A 21,901-nucleotide genomic window follows, 5' to 3' on the forward strand; every position below is an offset into this window, starting at 1 on the left:
CAATTCCCCCTATCCTTCTTCCCTTCCACCGGTATCTTTTATTTCTGACCAGTAGACCGTTATAGACAACCTCTTTTTCTGGTTTCTCAAAGTATGTCTTTAGCCCTCAGGTTGGATATTATGACATCCACATCTGTTTTGTAGTAGGTTTCATGAAAAGACCCACCAGGACTTGTGTGACATCAGAGCCATCTTAACAACATTATGGGCCCCCGGGCAAAGCAGTGCACTGGGGCCCCTATGTATATGTGTGTGTATATATAAATATATATATATATATATATATATATATATATATATATATATGAGCAGTGCAGGAAGATCTGTGGGGTGTAGCTAGATCCAAACCACTATCCTGTGAGTCGTCTCTGGCAGTGATTGCAGCAATGGTCTTTTTCTGAAGAGACCACACAGCCGGGGCATCCAGCAGGTTGAGCTGTGCTCGCAGTGAATGTCGGGCGTGATGACATCACGCCCGACATTCACTGCGAGCGCAGCACGGAAGAGGGGACCAGGGAGGAAGCTGCATAAGGTACGTTTTTGGGGTTTTTTCCTTTTTATAGGAGTCCTGCCTTGGGCCCCCTTGTCCGCTGGCCCCAGGGCAACTGCCCATTGTGCCCAGTTGGAAAGACGACCCTGTGTGACGTGTGAGTGTGTGTGAAAGGGTTAATCATAACAAAACCATCCGGTCTTTCACTGTTAAACACAAAACACCGCCACCACTAAAGACCTGACTGTCTTAGGAAGTTTGCAGTTCTACTCCTACTTAGCCAAAATGCAATTACAACCCAATATAATCAAAGATACTGCAAACAAAATAAGTTTCGGCTTAAATGTAGCGTTAGAAAAACCAAGAGTATTTGATTTATGAAGGCTTCAGAAAACAGTCTGAATCTTATTAATTGTCTTTTAAAATGAAAAGAGGAAATAGATTATTGATAAAAACAAAGTTATAAAAAAATATATACAGATGTATAATGTAAGATGAGAATGTAATTTGCAGAACAGTTTTTTTTTTATTAGAAGAAAAATAAAATCAAGAGCATGCAGAATTAGACTTGTGTGATTTTTGGCATAATTGGTGGCTCAGAGAATTGGACAGTTTCTCCCCAGAAAAATTATAGTTTTTCATCCTTTTTGTATGTATCTTAAACCCTTTTCTTCTTTGCCTAACCCCACCTCCCTTGTGACTTCACTGAAAGAGTGTTGATAGGCTAATTTCATTTACAAGCGATTTATGTCCCTTTTTGTGTCATACAATTTCTATTCATTATTATTATTCTTTTGATTATGCTATTAAAACATCTTTTTTTATATCGCACCAGCATATTACACAGCACTTTACAGAGAATATTTAATCATTCAAATGGAGCTTACTGTCTAATTTCTCTACCAAACAAATACAAACTAGGGTTTATTTGAGCAGCAGCCTATTAGCCTACCAGTATGAGCACCCATATGAAACTCACGCAAACACGGGGAAAACATACAAACTCCACAAAGATAGGGTGCTGGTTAGAATTGAACCTCTGATCTCAACGCTGTCATTGCCCCCAAAATATACCAGAACACCCTTTTCCAAACATAGCAGATATATGTAAATTGTATCAATGTCCTGGGTATGACTATCTGATTAAATTTATTTCTAGGGCTTCCTGTTGCTATCAGTGGCTACCTTTTGGCATATTTGATTAAATTAGGTTATCTGAAATTACACAAGGGTCTTCCCAAACATCTATGTATAGGGTTATTTTTTAGTTCCGTTCAGTATCAGTGGCGCACGCAGGGGGGGTTTCTGGGTCTCCAGAAACCCCTCCCCTCCGCTAACAAAGTGCTCCTACATACGCCACTGTACTATACAGCAGCCGCGAAGCAGTCAAAGAAGTGTCCGCGTCTGTAATACAGCACCGCCGCGGACACTTCTTTGACAGCGCCGTGGCTGCTGTATAGTACAGTGCTGCCGAAACGGGCGCATGCGCAGCAGCTCTCTCGCTGGTTTTTTGTTTTTTTCGGTGGGGTGGGGAAACCCCCCCTAACAATCCTGCGTGCGCCCCTGAGTATGATATGTCAAAGTCTTTAATACTAAGCAGTTTAACAACCAAAACTTCAGCCTGTCTAACAGACCCATTAACTATCCTGGAATGTTCCTTCATCTGATAATGGGATCAGAGATCAACAACATGACAAGTGACAAGAAATATAAATGTTGGACTTAATCCCTTTGTTTGCTATTGGGCACAACTTGATTAGTGTGGGAAGCACTGACCTATTACTTTCATTAATACCTTGGTTAAGCTATAATCATGATGGTAATTTACACCACGTTCACACTGCCGCCCCGGCAATATCCCAGGTTTTTGAACCCGGGATATTGTCGTGTTACAGAGCATCCTAGCTCATCAGACCCCATTCACTGCTCCTTGGACCCAGGAAATTCCAGGGTCGACTCTGTTCATACTGAACCCGGGTCTGCCCTGGCAATAAGTGTGAGTTATCACAAGAGGAGCTTTGATTGGCTGACAAAGATGAGGTCATTTAAATCAGCTCCTTTCTGTAAGACACGGGTTGAAAAACTCAGATTGCACTGTTCACACTGGTGTCTACCCGGAACAGACCCGGGAATAACCCTGCAAAAGTTCCAGGTCTAATTCTTGGGTCATCAACCCCCGTTCCTGAGCCACAACCTGGGTCATCGGGGCTTGCCCTGGCAATATCCCGGGTTTTTAGGTCAGTGTGAAAGTGGTATTATGGTGTTGTATACTTTTTGTTATAGTCTACAGTTTGCTGCTATTATGTTTAAAGAGGTTGTATGAGTCAGATCTGTGCTTGAAGAAGTTTGAAAGCCCTTTTAATATGTGCCCAGAAGTCTGGAGATGTTTGTACGTACCTATTTAATGCGCTGTTATGCTTGGATCTGGAAATATCAGCTACAGTACCATGCTTTGGCATTTGTGTAAAGTACCGTGGGCTAAATGTGGCTGAGCACCACCATATTAATATAATGTATAAATATGGATATTGCCTAAGTGGTAGTGTTCACCAGAGCTCTGAGGAGTTCATGATTACGTGTGACCAGCTGTCACTAAGGAAGGAATGTCCAGACCATGTGGCCAATCTGTTGCTAAACTGTTCTATTTAATGATCAGCATTGGTGATCTGGAAACTTGGACAGATTGCTTAGCAGTGGCTCTGTCGAAGAACATGTTCTGCAAAGCTACATAGGCACCACTTATTATGTATAATCTCCAGAAGGGGTCCTGTAAAGTCGGACAGATGGCTGCCTACACTGTATGACCAGTACACCCTAAATACCCAACCTGTTAGTCCCTACAATTCCTACTAACATGTGTCAGATCAGGTGGCCAAATCTCTACAGGCTATTGGGCCAAGATACTATCGCTATAGGTAAAGATCTCAGTGGTACTTTACTCATGCGAATAATCATTACTACTCAATGGCAGATAAAATCGTGTAACCAAGTCCTTACTATCTATTGGGTCACACCACTTCTGTCTTTACTATAAGGCACCAAGCTCTCATTATCATTTATTTCATCATCATTTATTTATTTATTTATTTAGCTGTACAGAGAATATTTGTCAGTCACATCAGTCCCTGTGGGAGGAAACCGGAAGGAACCCACGCAAACACGGGAAGAACATACAATCTTCACACAGATAAGGCCATGGTCAGGAATGAAACTCATGACCCAAGTGATGTGAGGCGGACTGGCTACAATAAAATAAGTTTAATTTACTGTACTTGAATCCGCAAAAGTTCTGTTGTAGCTTTTATTGCTTTCTGGTATTTTATTTGCAACTTTGCATACTCTGCAAGTGTATGGTTTGATGTCCTTACTCTAATTTGAAGTTTGCCGGCCACCTACACTGGATGCACTCCTTTTGTGGGCCATGCCAATACCTAGCCCAGTGTTGGCTAGCCTGTGACATTCCAGGTGTTGGGAAACTACAAGTCCCAGCATACCCTTCCAGCAATAAGCTGCTATATATTAGCAAAGCATGCTGGGACTTGTAGTTTTACTACACCTGGAGTGTCACAGGTTAGCCAACACTGACCTAGCCTATCAATTTACTAGGACCTAGTGACATCATTGAGGGTGCCTCAGTGATGTCACTAGTTGTAGTGAACTGATAAGCTTAATTTTTATGTTTCAGCCCACCCGGGTGAGTTTCACTCACTTTATTATTCCCTAGACCGTTATCCTGCAAAGGATACAGCAACAGTTTTCTATATTGTAGAATCTCTCTGTTTTTGGTGGTTAACTTCCCTAGTTCCTGCAGTGCTCAGATTGGCACAAATGCAAACACTAGAGAAATGGAAGAAAGGCCTTGGTTATGTTGCCTTTGGAGTAGGATAAAGTTTGAGTATAATAGCTTCTGCTTCCAAACCTCCTTCCCCTGTGCAGCGTGCAGAACCTGTCTCCCTCCCTCCTCTCCAACAAGCGGGCCGTGCTCCGAGGCCTACATTAGAGACCTGCTTTGTGCTTGTCTTGTATGAATCAGTTCGCTAGATTCACTCAATGCTCTGAAAACACAATCAAGATGCTCAGCGGGTTCTTTGTTAGTCTCCCCCTTGAGCTCCATTAAGTGAAGAATTCCCTGTAAACTCGTGTCAGAGGGAGAAAGTGGCTCATTTACTAAATGTAAGGCTGTTTTGTTGGAAGGGAGTGTGCGCTTTTGTACAGTGCCTGCCTCTAAATCTTGTTTCTCCACAATAGACCCACATAATGCATCCACAGGCAGAGTCTCCCTGCAGTCTCTGAAGTGGCAGACATCCAGCTTCGGGAGGGGGGGATAAAGTGCAGCTCATTCCCTCCTTTCAGATCGCTCGCTCATGTGGGGAAGGGAACGCTCACAGCTCCCACACACCTGCACTATTCTCACAGCCGCTCACTGAGCCAAACACTGCAACAATGATAAAAATAGGAATGGCTGGGGGCTAATGGTAAACATACTACTCTTTGAAGTGGTTAAGAGATAATTCTTTATGCATTATTCTAATCATTTAACTGCCAAAGGGTCTGTAGGTTCACCCTAATCTGTGGTAGTGCCAGTGGGCACCTCTTTTCAAACCCTTCCGAGTTTAATGACGATGGCAGTTGATCTGAGCATTAGAACTTTAATGCATAGCAGCCTGGGATTTAATTGGATTAGATTGTAAGCTCTGCAGGAGACATGGAGGGATTTATGTCTAAACCATAAATTCAGTTAAGCAATATTTTCCTGTTATTTAGAAGAATTTCAACACTGACAATTCTTGTTGCAAAACTTTATGTAATAGTCTGAAAGACCAGTTGGTCAGTGATTTGATCATCTGTTTCTGCTAGTATAGTTTGTCCTTTTTCCTGTACATGACGGTTTCTATGTTTTATTTCACTCCTCTGTCTTTCTGTTTTGATTGCATGGTTTCAAATGCAGAAAATTGCTATAACTAAATGTATTTTTTTGGGGGAAAACAGCTATTGTTACATATACAGGACCTAACTGTAAATCCAGATAGAAGGGGCAATTTTTCACTTTGTCAAAAACATGTTGTGCTACAGGGGTTGGGGGGTAAATGTAAAATGTTTACAGTTGGGAGGGGAATGCATCCTAACTCATCTCTAAATCGTAGTATAAAAATAAAGCTGCCCAGTATGTGTTTGCTACATGCAAGATCAGGCAGGATTTTCCCTGCCAGCAAGAAAAAATAGCATTTGCACCCCTTGTACACCAGCATGGTTAGTCCAGGTGCAAATTTACACCCTTTAGATGGAATTGCTTCTAACTATAAATGATACTGAAGTGATAGTTATTTGGTTGAAAATAAGGTCCATTTATTTCCATAGTTCTGTTGGTCCAGAATAAGGTGACAAATTAATACATTAAATTACTTCCATTTTTATCAAAAAGTGCAGGTTGTGTGTGTAGATCTCATACCCCCTGTTGAGTAGTCTCTACTTCCTGTACCTAGCCAGAGATACTGGCTACCAGACTTATGCGGGTGAGAGGGAAGGGGGAATGCTGACAAGCAGAGTGACTATTGCAGAACTTATATATACAATAATAATGTCAGTTCAACCTCACTCAGCCAGTAGTGGACAATCTCTAATGTCCTTATCTTACCAAACTGTCACACACCCCATCTGTCCAGGTACTTCGCCAAATGGGCGTACCCACATCCCAAAATTGAGAAGACATGCCTACTTTACTTTGCCAGTGGAAAGTGGGACAGTTATGGGCTATGCAGTGTAGTACTGACTTGTACTCCCTCCCACCACCTTCTATGACATCATGGGTACTTCATTAAAATTCTAACATTCACAACCATACCTCCCAACTGTTAGGTGAGACAGTCCAGGTTTCAGGGATCTGTCCCGATCATCGACATCTTCATTACAACAATCTGAATGTTGGGAATCATGACCCAACTATCAACTCCACACAGCAGAGCAGCAGTGAATGGGAGCTATGTGAGAATTTAACAGTGGGTCGGAGGGATACAGATGTCCTAGCACTGTAGAAGTGTTAGTTACCCAGGGGTGTGGTCACGCTAGATTGTAATGTGGCCATGCCCCATTATCTTGAGTGTGGTCTGCCGCAAATTGGACCAATTAGAGTACTTGGAATGTTGTGAGGTTTGCATATTAGAGGACAAAACACCATATAATTTAATTTGGAAAGAGGCAGTCAAGAAATGATTCTTTCATGGATAGGCTATGGTACTGTTCACTTTAGCCTGATAGTGGGCAAGTGGTAATGATCCTCAGGCCAGATAATGCATCCTTCCTCAGAATTGGCAAGGGTTTTATCTCTAGGTATATGTTTTGCCATTATTGGACATCATTTGCAAAGTCACAACATTAAATCCTCTTTGGTGACATTACACACCTCATTTTGTATGGGTACGCCTAGATGTCCACAAAGGGGCTTTTGTTTGTGGATGTGGAGAATCAGAAGCTTGCAGGAGACCAGAACTTTGCACCAGAACCAGCTGATAGGAGTAGTTGAAGTGAAGGGTGTTCCTTGCTAAGCATGGCATAGGTCTACCACTGGGCCCAGTTTTGTACAGTAGTGTAAAGACAAGATTTAATTTTGTAGGTGAGATTATTAAAATGAGATAAAGGCAACATTTTAGGTGTGTTCAATACTTTCCAATTTCCATCTGCCAAACACTTGAATTTTGCAGAGAAAACTTCATACTCATAATATTTTAGGAGAAAAAAACAGAAACGTTTAATTTAATGAAACAGGTGTTTGTAAAGTGGGAAGAGGTTGGACTTTGTGACATTGACACTTTAGTACAGTGCGCTTGTTTACCACCTTTCTGCAAACTTAGGCACTCTTTACCGAAAATAGGGGGCTGGATGCATAGTGGGACGTGCGCCAGTTTGTGTAGCATATCTTGCCCAGAAAGTGGGTGCACCTATGTGTCTATGCAGAGTTTCACAGTTCTGGCACTTAAGCCAACTTTCGCCTGGGGAGACGGGATGGGGGAGTGTGGCGGTGAACCATGTCTTTGTGTGAGTGTTTTATCCAATTCAACTTTGTTTATTTTTACTATTGTGGATTATCAGCACTTCCAGTCAATAGCTGCCAGTGTATGCTGGAACTTGTAGTTCCCCTGCTCACCTAACCCCATACAAGGCCTGACTAGCAGGCTATTTCATTCAGTTGGGTTACTTATCTGACGTGATGAGTGGAAGTGATCCTGGGAAAACTATGACACACAGGAGCCCTATTTCTTGGTGTTAGGAAATCTGAATAATGAAAACAGCAGCACGGAAGGGGAGTCAGTGAGGTAAGTATTTCAGTCTCTGGTCCATCCGCTGGTACTAACATTTTTATTATTTAGCATTGTTGTGAAGTGACAATTGAGGGCCACCAATTGTGGGTGACAGTGGCTGTTGTTTTCTGTATGACAAAATCCTTCAAAAATGGCTACTGCAAAATCTGTGTTCCTATGGATGTGTATTAAATAATGATAGATTGGTAAGATTCTGGTGAGCTGTATTGGAGCATATTGTCTTTCTCTTTAATTACTATGCAGATGTCCGTTGTTCTTGGGTTTTATCCATATTTAGCACAATGAATAAGGGCTTTTGCCTGCTGTTGGTTCCCCCACAATGCACTGCAGTGATGCTATATGCAGCCAGATGCAATCACCTTGATACATTTGAACCGTTTTGGAGTCATGCCTCTGTTAGTTCAGCTTGATATATAATTCTACCTTGAAACGAGCCTGGAGAGTCTCTAGGAGGGAATTTAGTGTACCATCTGTGGAAGAGAGAGAATCATTTGTTTTTTATTTCCAATCGGGTGTATATAAGCGGCTAATAAGGCACTGAATGATCACCAGCAGGACCAGCCGTTGGGTGGGTGCACGCCATCTTGCAGACCAATGATTTTCTATTATGACGCTTTGTTACAAGACAAGATCTCTGCAGAGACAGTTGGTCCCCATGTCATTATTGGTAATATAATTGTAGGCACTGGTAATATATTGTGAAGAGAATTCCATTTCACTTATCCATACATACACTTATCAACAGAGGACATGTGCCAATTTTCTCTGTACGGTGACAGAGTAATGTGTGTATATACCTGTATTGTGTTCCTTATATAGAATGCTATGTGTAGCTCCGTCTAATGTACAGCATACATAGCTGTTAGTGTAACTGTATTGTGTTATGCGGTGTGCATCTGTGCATTGTGTGTACATGCAAAGAAGTGTGTTGGGTAGAAAAATTGTACTACATGCTAAATAATATGTATGTAGAGCACATTGTACAGTACACATTATAGTTATACTTTATGTATAGCTTTTATGGTATTTGTTTATGTTAAGCTGCATGTTTTAATTATAAATCTGCCTTGGTTCCATGTACGTGTCTGTAAATGCATTAAAAGTACACCTTTTAATTCTCAATCTTACTGGTCACTTGTTGGCTATTTACAATATTAAGAGATTGTCTATATCTTTACCCTTTAAATATGCCTTTATTGCCACTGAACATAGTGCCCATCTTCACTGTATACTTACCTGCATCTATTATTTTATCTCCTCTATGCAAGCCTGTAACCTGTGTGTGCACATTGAATAATTTTTTTTCTCTGTTGTACATAAGTAAGTCTGGGCTATGTACAGATAAATAGACATTGTGGTGTGCCGATAGTAATGCATTGTCTCAAGCAGCAGTTTTTGAGGTAGCTAAATTTAGGTAATTAAGTTAAAAGCAAAAGTCTAATACTGGTCACGTGCAGATTTCACAGTGTGGACTAGGTAAGCGATCTTTCCAAATGTAATTGGATTTGATTGGACAGAATGGGCCCAGGATGGAGAAGCAACTGCATGAACACTATTAGATCCGCTATTCTGCCCGAGCCACACATGACTCAATTTGTCCAAATGTGCTCTTCAAGGGGTTGTGTAAATTGACTACAGACCCAGTTGTTTGACAATTGGACTGAACAACCTGATTGCATAGGGTATGGGAAGCATAAATGATACCACTTTCATACTGCCGCCCCGGCAATATCCCAGGTTGTTAACCCGGGATATTGCCGGGGCACAGGGCAGTATAGATAAGAAGATTCCCGGGTCGGGCGGGTTCATACTGCACCTGCCCGACCCGGGTTTTAGAAAAAAAAAAGTGTAAAAGAAGATTTTAATAAAAAAAAAATACATAACAAATAGGGGACATCTGGGTACTAAAATGACGTCATTTCTAGTCCATTAGAAATGACGTCATTTTAGTACCCAGAGGTCCCCCTGACAGCCGGCAACGCACCGGAGACACCGCTGGCTGAAAATAAGTTAAGTAAACATTTGTTAAGTATTTTTTTTTTTATTAAAATCTTTTTTTACACTTTTTTTTTTCTAAAACCCAGGTCAGGCAGGTGCAGTATGAACCCGCCCGACCCGGGAATCTTCTTATCTATACTGCCCTGTGCCCCGGCAATATCCCGGGTTAACAACCCGGGATATTGCCGGGGCGGCAGTATGAAAGTGGTACGAGTGGTTTCTATGACTGGGCCCACCATGGTATATAAATCTACTGTACTCTTGGTCAAGCTTGGGGAACCACTTATTCTTTAGCTGTTATGAAGCTACAAGCTGCAGAATGCTCTCACAGCTTCTCACTGGCCTAGCATTCTGAGACTTGTAATCCCATTTTTGTATAACTATCTGAATTATACTGTAGGCCAAGTTTGGCAACCTGTAACTATGCAGATATTATCAACTTCTTACCTGCAGAGTATGCTGGTACTTGTAGTTTCAAAGCCGCTGAAGAGGCAATGACTGCCACTGCTGTCATGCCTCTCCTGATATGTATGGATCTGGCTGCAGGTAGCTGTGTTATATACATCTAAATACCTATCAGTTTTATATTCCATGTCTGCTTTCTATCTGCCTCATGTGCCCCCCCCCCCCTTCCAATGTACGTGCTTAATGCTGCTATTGATTAATGGACTCTTGTTCCTTTCATACTGAGACACTATCAGCAGCTCCAACCTGTGCTTTTGAGCCCACATTAAGAGCAGGAAATAACGTCCCTTTTTCCTTCTTATCATACAAATACAAAAAGTCATAGAACAGGGAGGGGTGGACCCCACCAAGAAATCAATAGCTGCACTCACTATGACTGTATAGCTGCAGTTGAAAGTATGTCTGTGATTATTGGCAGGTCAGGGGGTTATTCTGAGAGAATGCCACACAGGACATTCATAAAAATCAGCGTGAGTGAAAAATACTTGTAAACAAGTTTAAAATTGTGTGGCACGCTAAGCGGGACATAATTATAGTACAGAACACGACTTCCCTACTGAGTCTTTTGCAACAGAATTGTAGTGATAAAAAGCAGGATATGCTGATTTAGTAATAAACTGAGTTCTACAAAATGTTGCCCAATTGTGTCTTTTTTTTTCTTTCATTACAAAATGAGCACAAAAATAACAACAGTCAGTGTCTGGTGTTATACAGGTACAGGAGTGGTTTTGTTTGACACAAGTGCAACAAATTGTAAAAATACTCCATGTAAACACAGGCCTCTTCTATGTTCAAAATCTGTATGACCTGGATCTTCTTGGCACCTCAGGCAGAACAGAGCATGCTGGGACTTGTGCTAGAGAGCCACTGGTTGCCTAGCCCTGCATTGTGCACAGGTTCCTTTGGACATATCTAAAGTCTTACAAATAGAATCATTTCTCTTTTAACCAGTCCTTACTGAAAGGTTGAGTACCGGATGTAAGAACCACTTCACAGGTATAGCGATGGTCTGGGCTCGGTGGATGAGATGTTAGAGGAAGGATGAATAGGGAGCTAACTGCTCTTCTCAATGTGATTGAAGGATGTCTGAAGGATCAATTTTATTACGTATACACTTCACTAGACACCAATGCAAAAATAGACTGTAGATAAAGATCAGCAGGTCCATTTAATCTCAGCAGCACACTGTAGATTTTAGCCAAAGGTCTTATGCTTACTGCAAACGCTTTACATGCTTTATACTTTCACAATAGTAGCGCTGGAAAGAGGAGAAGCCTCCAATAGATCAAGTTTAGAATGTATAGTAGAAGATGATACCTAGAATCCGATAGGTTGCTGTGGGCAACACCTCAACTTTTAGAAGGTCTGATAAATCTACCCCTTAAATTACTGTCTTTGAGATAACGGTTAATATTTCACAAATGAATAGTAACTATTTTTTGAGTTTGTGACAACATAAGATATGTTTTTCATATACTGTATATCTTAATTAAAAAATAATAAACCTATAAAGACGTGGCTGAAAAGCACACAAGGAAGCGAGAATGAAAAGTTGCAGGAGAACATAACTATAAAATGCATAGTGTTGACTACCCTTCAATGCATACCCCTTTTGTTTAAACAAACCCACATATACAACCATAAAATAAAGACACGGACACCGACTTAAGTTTGGAATAAAAAAGGTCCTTTTATTACATTATTATTTGTTTTAAATTATTTTTATTTTATTTTATTTATCTTTATTTTATTTTATCTATCAATACTATCAAAAGCTATAAACAATTTGGACCTTTTTCTTTATAGAGGTGGCGAAGAGCAAGGGCAGCCAGCTAAAAAACCAACACAAGCCAATACGGTGGAAGATCGCCTCCTTTCCACCAACCCAGGTTAACACCTTATCTATTGGTCGGTACTATACACTATAGATTAACTCAATACCCTCTGAACTCAAACTGGTCAAGCCCTTTCTAGGCAAAACCTGATACTCCTTACTAGAGTATCAATGAGTCAATAACATTGAGGGAACCAAGGCTATATCGCCAACACATTAAGTACCGTATGTTTAACAACCTTATGACTGCCATGCTCTCCTGCCAATCAAAAACCTCACTCCTCATGACGAGGAAATATAACCATATAAACTGAAACCAGGGCGGGTGGGTGGGTCTCCGGATCCAGGAAACAGGAAGCTCTCTCCTTCTCACACTGCTTGATGTATTCTTTCCACGACACTCCCACTTCCTTCCTATTGGCTGATTCCAACACTGACTTAAAACCCCCACCCAGTGGTAAGTAACATTATCAGTTTCACATCACATGATTTTAAACTCCCTCGGCTAATGGCCTCTCTCATAATAGTCTAGAACTTTAATTCATATAATAGGAGAAAACCCCTTTACATCCCACTGGTTTCATGTTTATAACAGGATTTGCTTTGCCTGATCCTCTACAGCGGGTGTAGAGTATGTAGGGGATATGCTGAGACTTGCAGTTCCACAGCAGGAGAGATACATTTTTCCTAACCCTGCTCTAAACAGTGTCTGTCTCTAACATATAATGGTGCCAGCACTTTCAGTCTAAGGGGCCGATCCAATTCGGCCACGTTAGTCTAGGATTAATGCGGTGCTAGTACTATTACATTTAGGGGTAAATGTATCAGGCTGCGGATTCGAAAAAGTGGAGATGTTGCCTATAGCAACCAATCAGATTCCAGCTGTCATTTATTAAGTACGTTCTACAAAATGACAGAATCTGATTGGTTGCTATAGGCAACATCTCCACTTTTTCAAACCCGCAGCTTGATACATTTACCCCATGATATGGTAGTTTTAACCCAGATTTTTGCTTGTGGCCCCGAGATGTGCGAGCTAAAATCAGCATTAAAATGACCATACTAACGGTAATATTGCGCACTTTTACTGTACTAATGAATTGAATTGGCCTTTAGGAATGTTAATGTATGATTTGCATTTTATTGCAGGTGTATAGTAATGTGTGTAACATTCTGCCTTCTCTCCACAGCGCTCTGCACAGAGGAATGTGTACACGGCCGGTGTGTGTCTCCTGATACCTGTCACTGTGAGCCTGGATGGGGCGGTGCAGACTGTTCCAGTGGTGAGTTCATCACCCAGCATCTTGGGTGTAGCACGGAATTTGTGGCGCTCTATGTTGATGCCCTCTCTGAGCCTGGCTGCCTGATTCTCCACAGCTCTGGCGGTTCAGAGAAGTAAGAGAGAGGAATCCTGGAGGTACTTACGGATATGGGTGTTAGGAGAGGTTACCGTATGTTTGGGAGCTGGATCTGATCAGTGTATTGCCATATAACACTGCACTGTAATGGAGATGAGGTCCTGTCCCAAGGAGCAGTTCTGCCTGCTGCTACCTCATAGATTGTGGCTGTGTGCAACACTTATTACACAAACCTTCAATATGTGTGATAAGCATCAAGGTTTTCTAATCCCCCACTTCAGAGGCTGTATGTTTGTTACTTGCTTTGCATGCACACAGCAGCTATGTTATCTGCTGTGGTCTGAATATGGCAGTCTCCATGCGCCAACGCTGGTGTAATTCTGATTCACTGATTTTGCCAATTTTAAACGGTTTCCTAGTGAGTGATAGATTTGTTGTAAGCACAAGTTGTATAGTGTATCCTCTTGCCTTTGTCTTATTGCTTGTGTAATCGGCTCTCTTATTGTCTGTCCTAATTCTTTGTATGGCACAATGTTATCTATGATAATGTCTCCTCGGTATGGATATAAGATGATGGTTTGGGCACAGTAACAATATAATAACAAACGAAGTAAAGCATCACACTCAGAATTAGGCTGGGAACCAAGAAAGTGCAAAAACTTTACTTCCCTTTAAGAAGCATAGAACGGAGGCAGACTTCATCAGAGGCTAGCAGACTTCATCAGAGGCTGACAGACTTCATCAGAGGCTAGCAGACTTCATCAGCGGCTTAGCAGGCACTTCATCAGAGGCTAGCACACTTCATCAGAGGCTTGCAGACTTCATCAGAGGCTTAGCAGGTGCTTCATAAGAGGCTAGCAGACTTCAACAAAGGCTATTAAACACTTTGTCAGAGGCTACCTGATGCTTCGTCAGAGGCTAGTATCCACTTCATTAGAGGCTAGCAGATGCTTCATCAGAGGTTAGAAGACTTCATCAGAGGCTTAGCAGGCGCTGCATCAGAGACTAGCTGATGCTTCGTCAGAGGCTAGCAGACTTCATCAGAGGCTTAGCAGATGCTTCATCAGAGGCTTAGCAAACTCTTCGTCAGAGGCTTAGCAGGCGCTGCCTCAGAGGCTAGCTGATGCTTTGTCAGAGGCTAGCAGATGCTTCAGAGGTTTAGCAGGCGCTTCATCAGAGGCTAGTGGACGCTTTGTTAGAGGCTAGCTGACTTCGTCAGAGGCTAGTAGAAGACTTTCTGTCTTGTCTCCATTCTATGCTTTGTGCGGTGAAATAAAGTATCTGCACTTTCCTCTGGTTTCCTGTCTAACTGAACAATGTTTCCACTTTGCATTGCCTTAGTCTGTCTGTGTGTGTGTTAGAGAATTTAGACTGTAAGCCCCAATGGGGCAGGGACTGATGTGAGTGAGTTCTCTGTACAGCGCTGCGGAATTAGTGGCGCTATATAAATAGATGATGTTGGATCATTTTTTATATATGTAATTTAGTATATATTAGGTATGATGCTGTAAATTATGGAAAAGAAAATATTTTTTCTGGAACGCCCCAATCAAACTGAATGCCTAGGTATATTTTCTAACTTGAGTAGACAGCACTTTAAACAAACTAGACAACAACCTTGAGATTACTGGAGTTTAAGAATAAAACTGCCAACTATACCATAATTTTTAAGGAATACAGGGACAACCTCGTGACCTGAAAAGTACTAAAGCCTTAGAATCCTCTCTATACTTTTTTTTTTTTTTTTTTTTTTAAATAAGGTCACACGGTTATGGAGCCGTTCCCCTCTTGCCTTGTTAATTAAGGTTAATCTGGTGTTTCAATTATGGAAACATAAGTAGCGTAAGTTAAAGATTTTGGAGGGGACTGTACTGGGACAAATGGGAACCCTACTGGACATTTAATCAATAGCCTCACAACTTTGTTATTTATCCAATAGATTGCCAACTCATCATCACATCTATATTCGTTTTCAACCCACTCTTGATTTACGGAATAGTGATTACAATTCCTATTTGATCTTATCCAGTTTTCTTTCTCTTTAAGCGGTTTGCTAACACCTAAGCCCTTGATAAAACTCACTACCTAGTTTTAAATGATCATTTTTGTTAGATGACTGAACAGGGTTGAAAGGCAGAACTTGTCATAAGTTGTTGAATAGCTGGTAACCGCAGTCTATATTACATTTATATGAGGCAGGTGTATATGCTTTCATCATGAAATAAGGCAGCTATTTACTACTCCATTGCACATCTGATTGTATCTGGCAACTAACGTGTTTATAGCATTGCGCAGTGCTTACATGCAGACCTCATTGCCAAATTAACAAAGAGTTCAAAGAGCAGGTATATTCTTTGTTTTTCAATAACCTCCCCATAAGGATAAGACAGATGGGAGCACCGCTGGCAAGTACTCCTGATCCCGTGAGTACAAAGTGAAAAAGGGATCGTAGAAGAAAAGGCTTTTTCTCCTGTACTGAATACGCAGCTTTTTCAAGTAATTAGGAATATTAAAAGCAATGACTGTGATTGAGATAGAAACATTATTCATTCCTTTATATTTCCTTGCTGGGCAGACGGCCAACATATTTCATTTATGAGTTTTCATCTGCAAAGAAAAAAAAAAAAGAAAGAGAGAAAGAAAGGAAGGATGGCAGAGGGCGAGGAGCCAATTACTAAATGAAATACGTTCCTGTTTAACTCTAATAAATGACACCCTAAATGTTCTCGTTTTGGAGTGCCCCCAGAGTGACAGCTCATTTCGCTTATTTGGAATTAACCCCTTTGCATCTTAGGCAGACATTAGCATACAACCCAGTTGTAGTTGCTGGTAAGGTCTGCATTCTCTCACCGGTTTACCATATTGGCACCTGCTAAACAATACTCTGTTCTCATTTTGCTGCAGAATTTTGCTTCTAACAAGAATTTTATGGTGCTCTCATTACCACAAATTCGCCAGAAGATGTTACCATAGTTCCAAAGCCGACTCTGTGAGATGCTCAGGCAGTATGGCATGGTGTCATAGGCAAACAGAGGGGGGTTTACTAGTGCCTGAAAACCCACCTCCAAGCCTGGGGCACTGTATAATTGAGGTGGCTGGACCTGCTTGAAAAAGGAGAGCTGCGTGCATATAACAGTAGTGCATGCAGCATTGCCCATGTATATTATGGGGATAGGAAAAGTTAAAGAGCAGCCAAGCACTGTCTAAAATTACAGCCACACCCCCATGCATGCTGGTCACACCCACTGGCGGCATGGTGTGGAAACCTCCCTCTACAAATCCTGTGTTTGCCCCTGGGTGGGTGTATGAAATGAGTACTGTGGCAGACAGAGTGATCCCTGTTAATTTACATGTGACGTTCCTGATTGATAATACTCCAGAATACTCTTAACATTACTCTCGAATGGTATAACGAATCCCGCCAAGCCTAGTGCCATAGGCCTTTCTCTAACCTCTAGCAACTTTTAGCACTTTTATGTCGCTGTTTATCAAAGGGTTTGTATGAGGCTGTACATCTCATTTTAAAAAGATGAAAGCAGTGAAAGTAAAAGCAGAGTCAAGTGCTTATATCATATACTCTGGTTTGCATAACTTCTTACATTATTCATTTTAGTACAACTTGTCTATGGTGATAGACTGACATCATAATCGAGGAAATGTAGGCACTAAGCACCATAGCTGAAGCTAAAGCTTCCAAGATACACAGTCCAAGGTTCAAATCACTTTGGCCCCTTTAATGTTCTCTTCCGACATAGCACCCATCACAAATAATAGATTTTAGGGCACGGCTATACGTTTTAGCCAAAGGGCCAAGATGTTAAGTATTTCATAGGATTGCAACAGCACCTGCATGTTAACAAAAAATGGATATTCTAGGAAGGGATCTAGAGGTACCAGTGGTGTCCTTATACAGAATATTTATGTTTATGGTTATTCCCTCTCTTGAATTCTTGCAGTGACATTTGCATATCTTAGTGGTATCTAATACCATAGCTGCTATATGACTGTACTGTACTGTACACAGTAGGAAGCACTATCCATCTCAGTGCTGGACCTGAAGAGAGGCCAGGAGATCAGTTGTCCTCTTGCCAGTTCTCTGCCTCCTCATTCAAACAGTGCTTTACTCTTACTCTTATCACACTGAAAACACTCAGTCATTAAGGAGAGCAAAGCAAAAAAAAAAGGAGTACCTTTGCACCTGGGCAAAACCATATTGCATTGGAGAGGGAGCTAAATTTAAAATGTGGGGACAGATTTATAGTTGGGATAGGGCATGTCCTACTTCAACTAGTGTAAAAATAATGCTATCAAGTATTTGTGTGCTACATGTAAAAGCAGACAGTATTTTCCTTACATGCAAAATAATAAACTAATTTGCACCCCTTTGTAACATAGTTTGTCCAACATCAAGTTTACTCCTTTTTTGCCTTGCTCTCCTTAATGACTCAGGCCCTCAAATAACAATTTAATTTCATGGTAATTTTCCTGTTCACCATGGTAATCATGTGCCTTTTTTCAAATATTTTGTTTAAGAATATCCCCCTCTTCTGCATTTTCAAATTAAATGTACTCTTTCCTTTTACGGCATTTTTTGTTGCTACACAGTACCAGAAAAATGGTAGAACTCACACTTTGTAAAGCGTTTAGAAGAGCTAAAAGCTAAAAAGAGTAAAAGCTAAAAAGAGATCAAATGGCACTGCACCATATCATCATCATCATCATCATCATCATTTATTTAAATAGCGACAGCAAATTCCATAGAGCTTTACAATGGGGAACAAACACAGTAATAAAACTGTGTTAATAAATACTGTGTAATTACAGACAGAGAGATAAGAGGGCCCTCCCCGCAAACTTACAATCTATGGGACAATTGGAGTCTGAGTGCTACATATTGCATATTGGTCCAACCAGATTGAAAAGGTAAAAAGTGCTTAGTGGGCTATATGATCCAGTCACACAGCAATGTTGAGGTGTTATTGTCTTGTCTGAACTGTGTAAAGAGGTAAAAAGGTAAATTAGTGAGGTTAAGAGGGTGGTTAGGGAGTATTATAAGCGTGTCTGAAGAGGTGGGTTTACAGAGAACGCTTGAAAGTTTGAAGACCAGAGAAAAGTCTTATTGTTCGAGGGATGGAATTCCACAAAGTGGGTCCAGCCCGAAAAAAGTCCTGTAGCCAAAATTGGGGGCAGGTAATGAGTGCAGATGAGAGATGCAAATCTTGCAGAACGGAGGTGTCTAGTTGGGAGATATTTTGAGACAAGTGAGGAGATGTATATTAGTAGAAGTATTTCATATTGGCACCATATCAATTCATAAAAATGTCCCACGCTCAGGGCTAGATTTACTAAGCTGCGGGTTTGAAAAAGTGGGGATGTTGCCTATAGTAACCAATCAGATTCTAGCTGTCATTTTGTAGAATCTACTAAATAAATGAAAGCTAGAATCTGATTGGTTGCTATAGCAACATCCCCACTTTTCCAAACCCGCAGCTTAGTAAATCTAGCCCTTAGACTCTTTTACCATTAAGTCAAAATCTGCCTCTTCGGCAGACCCCTCTCTACGATGGAGAACCTGTGTCTCCGTAACCACTCCTCCAAGGGTCTTAGATCAGCGCTCTATAATGCCCTTCTGGACATTTGGAATGGTGAGAAAGACCTGCACCAAGTTAGATGGGAACTGAATATTTGTGATTCCATAGACTCGGAGGAGTGGTTTGACGTTTGTCAGGGGGTTGCGAAATCCTCAATTAATGTTCACATTAAGAAGAACGTCTAGTCTATTTGTTCTACTAAGTGCCAACTAGCCTCCGCAGTAGCTTTCCCGAAAACTGGTAAGTCAGGTTCATTCTTGCATATCTCATGGAGCTCTCCCAAAATACAATTTTTTTGGAATGAAGAAATTTCTCTGGCCTCTAATATCAATATTCCTCGTGATACTAAATATATACTGCTCCCCCTACCAATCCCAGACTTACCCAAACATACCCATAAACTACTTAGAAACATCTTCAGAGCAGCAACCTGCCAAATATCGGCCTCATGGAAAAATCCTCTCCCTTCCTAATATTTGGACGAGATTGAACACATTTATCAAATGGAGCACATTACCAGCATTCTGAGAAACTCCTCTGTATCCTTCCTCCTTCCATAATCATTCCCTTCTTCAGTTACAACCTAGACCCAAGTTAATTTATGCCTCAGCTTTAAAACCCATTGGCTAAATCCCTCCTGCCAGACTTTTACCCTTGTGGTTACACCCCCTCCCCCCCCCCCCCTCCGCTCCCTATTCCCACCTTACTTTGCTCCCTCTTTCCACTACTGTTCTTTATATGAAAAATTAGAATTGTTAGCTCATGCCTAAGTTTGCACTCTCTGGCTTGCATTTCAGTTACCAGCTCTAATTGTTTTATTATAACAATTGACACAAAATTATTCTGTGTGTAAAGCCTCTATTTGTGTAACTCTAGTTTTCTATTGTTATGTTTCTAATGTTCTCAATTTAAACAAAAAAAATAAAAACCTTCTCTGCAGCACCAACCGTTGGTGGCTTCTGAAACAGAGCAGCAGATCGTCATCCAATCCTTACACTATGGTGTGGCAGGTATTATCAGTGCCGAATACATTCATTAATGAGAGGGCTGTTGTTTGTAAGCACTAATTAGTGAGTTCAACCCAGGGAACTAACTATAATACCAAATGAAGTGGAAATTTCGGGAGGAGAATATTTTATACTGGGATGTAAGGATCGCATTGGATGGTCTGGAGCAGCTTTGTTCTTATTGTTTCTTATGCTATGTGAGCCGCCATGAGTTACAATATTTGTCTGCAGGTTGTCCTATTTGGCAGAGAAGGTTACAGCGATGCACATAGAGGGTCTGAAGTCCCACAGGGTATTCCTGGCACACATCTGGTCCGCCTAACCTCTGAAGTTGGCACCCTCTGAAAAATATTTAGCATTACAATCAGGGGAACATGTTCAAACGCTCCGAGGGGGAAATCCTGAGGGAGATGCTCAGAGACTCTCTGTATATTTTTCTGAGGGCTTTGAGTTAAATGTGTTATTTGGTCCTATAAGCAGTTTATTTATTGGCTGGGTCTCAGACCTAACATAAATCACCCTGATATTCTAGAAGATGAGATTATTTAGTTGACCATTTTCATGCATTTATTATTGCCTAACTTTTTCTTTTTCTGTATGTCATAGTGCAGTTAAAAAAAGATCGTTTTATTTAATATACAATGTCTCCTGTAGACACATTTTCACAACAAAACTGTATAAATCATATTTGCCAACTTTTTCCACCTCTCCTGCAGGGAGGTGGGGTCTTAGGACAGAGGAGGACGGGGCATGGCAAATTGTGTCACTTTGGCCTGCATCCTTGATGCGGGGGGGATGGGCAAAACTATGCAAATTGCGTTATGGAGGCTCCCATTTTGCCCACTTTACTAGGAAGTGGGCAGGATGCGGGAGAATAGACTTCTCTCCCGGGAGTCCGGGAGACCTACCCGAAATTCCAGGAGTGTGGGCAAGTATGGTATAAATCACTGCCCATTATATACTACCTGCCTTTGAACAATATCATTACATAACATTAGCAAGATGAGTCTGCCCCTATCCAGTGTTGGTATATTATATTTCCTGAGTTTAACTCATCAGATCACTGACTGCAGAGCATAGGCGCTCTTTTGATTCCCATAAAATATAACCTTAAAAAGAGAAGCAGGCACAAAATTGATGACTGACAATAGGTACAAATAAATAATAAATAAAACATTTATATACAGAGCTGTGGCTATAACATATAATTTAAATTTAAACTGGAAGGACATTTTGAATGAGATCAGGATCAGATTTAATTCCCTTACATATTCAAAATATGCATGCGTTTGTGTTTAAGAAATGCGAGTGTCATTCTTTTGTGTAATTAGCAATACTTTCTTAGTTTCTTCATTTAGGTCAGTGCACTAGTCTGGACCTTGGTGACAGATATTTGTGATATACACCTGATTAATCACCTGACTAGCGCCTTCTTGACTGTCTCACTTGTGACTACTATCAAGAGGTAGCACGGCTAATTATTCCATTAAAACTGGCCTGGCAGTCAATAACAGTGTCTTCTGACACAGAAACAGTTAAGTAAAGTGTGCCAGAAGAGTATATTTCGGCAGACGGAGCAATGTCTCCCTGACGCCAGACTCCCCCCTCCTGTGTCATTATCTGTCCCTGTATATTTCTGAATAATTGCATTTCTCATCCAGTGAGCAGAAAGCCGCTGCCCAGGATCCTGCCTTGTTTGTTTCCCTCTAATTAGTTGCATTAATCAGAATATATTCCGCCGCACGTGGAGGGAGGAGCATCTCTGTCTCTGTGCTGCTCATGTAATTCAGGCACAGAGTGATAGTGTATGCGTCAGGCCACCGTTTCTTTAATGAATGTGTG

At 41.1% G+C, this 21,901-nt stretch overlaps 1 protein-coding gene across 7 annotated transcripts in view; it reads left to right on the plus strand.

The window, feature by feature from the left end:
* The window catches only part of MEGF11 (multiple EGF like domains 11), a 236,177-nt gene that overhangs the window by 81,636 nt on the left and 132,640 nt on the right, over positions 1–21,901 (plus strand). For all 7 annotated transcript variants that reach the window (XM_075207608.1, XM_075207614.1, XM_075207613.1 and 4 more), the window contains one exon: positions 13,294–13,386. In XM_075207608.1, the coding sequence (XP_075063709.1) occupies positions 13,294–13,386 (93 nt within the window). The remainder of the gene's footprint in view (positions 1–13,293; positions 13,387–21,901) is intronic.

The sequence above is a fragment of the Mixophyes fleayi genome, chromosome 4 (genome assembly GCF_038048845.1).
Source record: "Mixophyes fleayi isolate aMixFle1 chromosome 4, aMixFle1.hap1, whole genome shotgun sequence".
NCBI lineage: Eukaryota > Metazoa > Chordata > Amphibia > Anura > Limnodynastidae > Mixophyes > Mixophyes fleayi.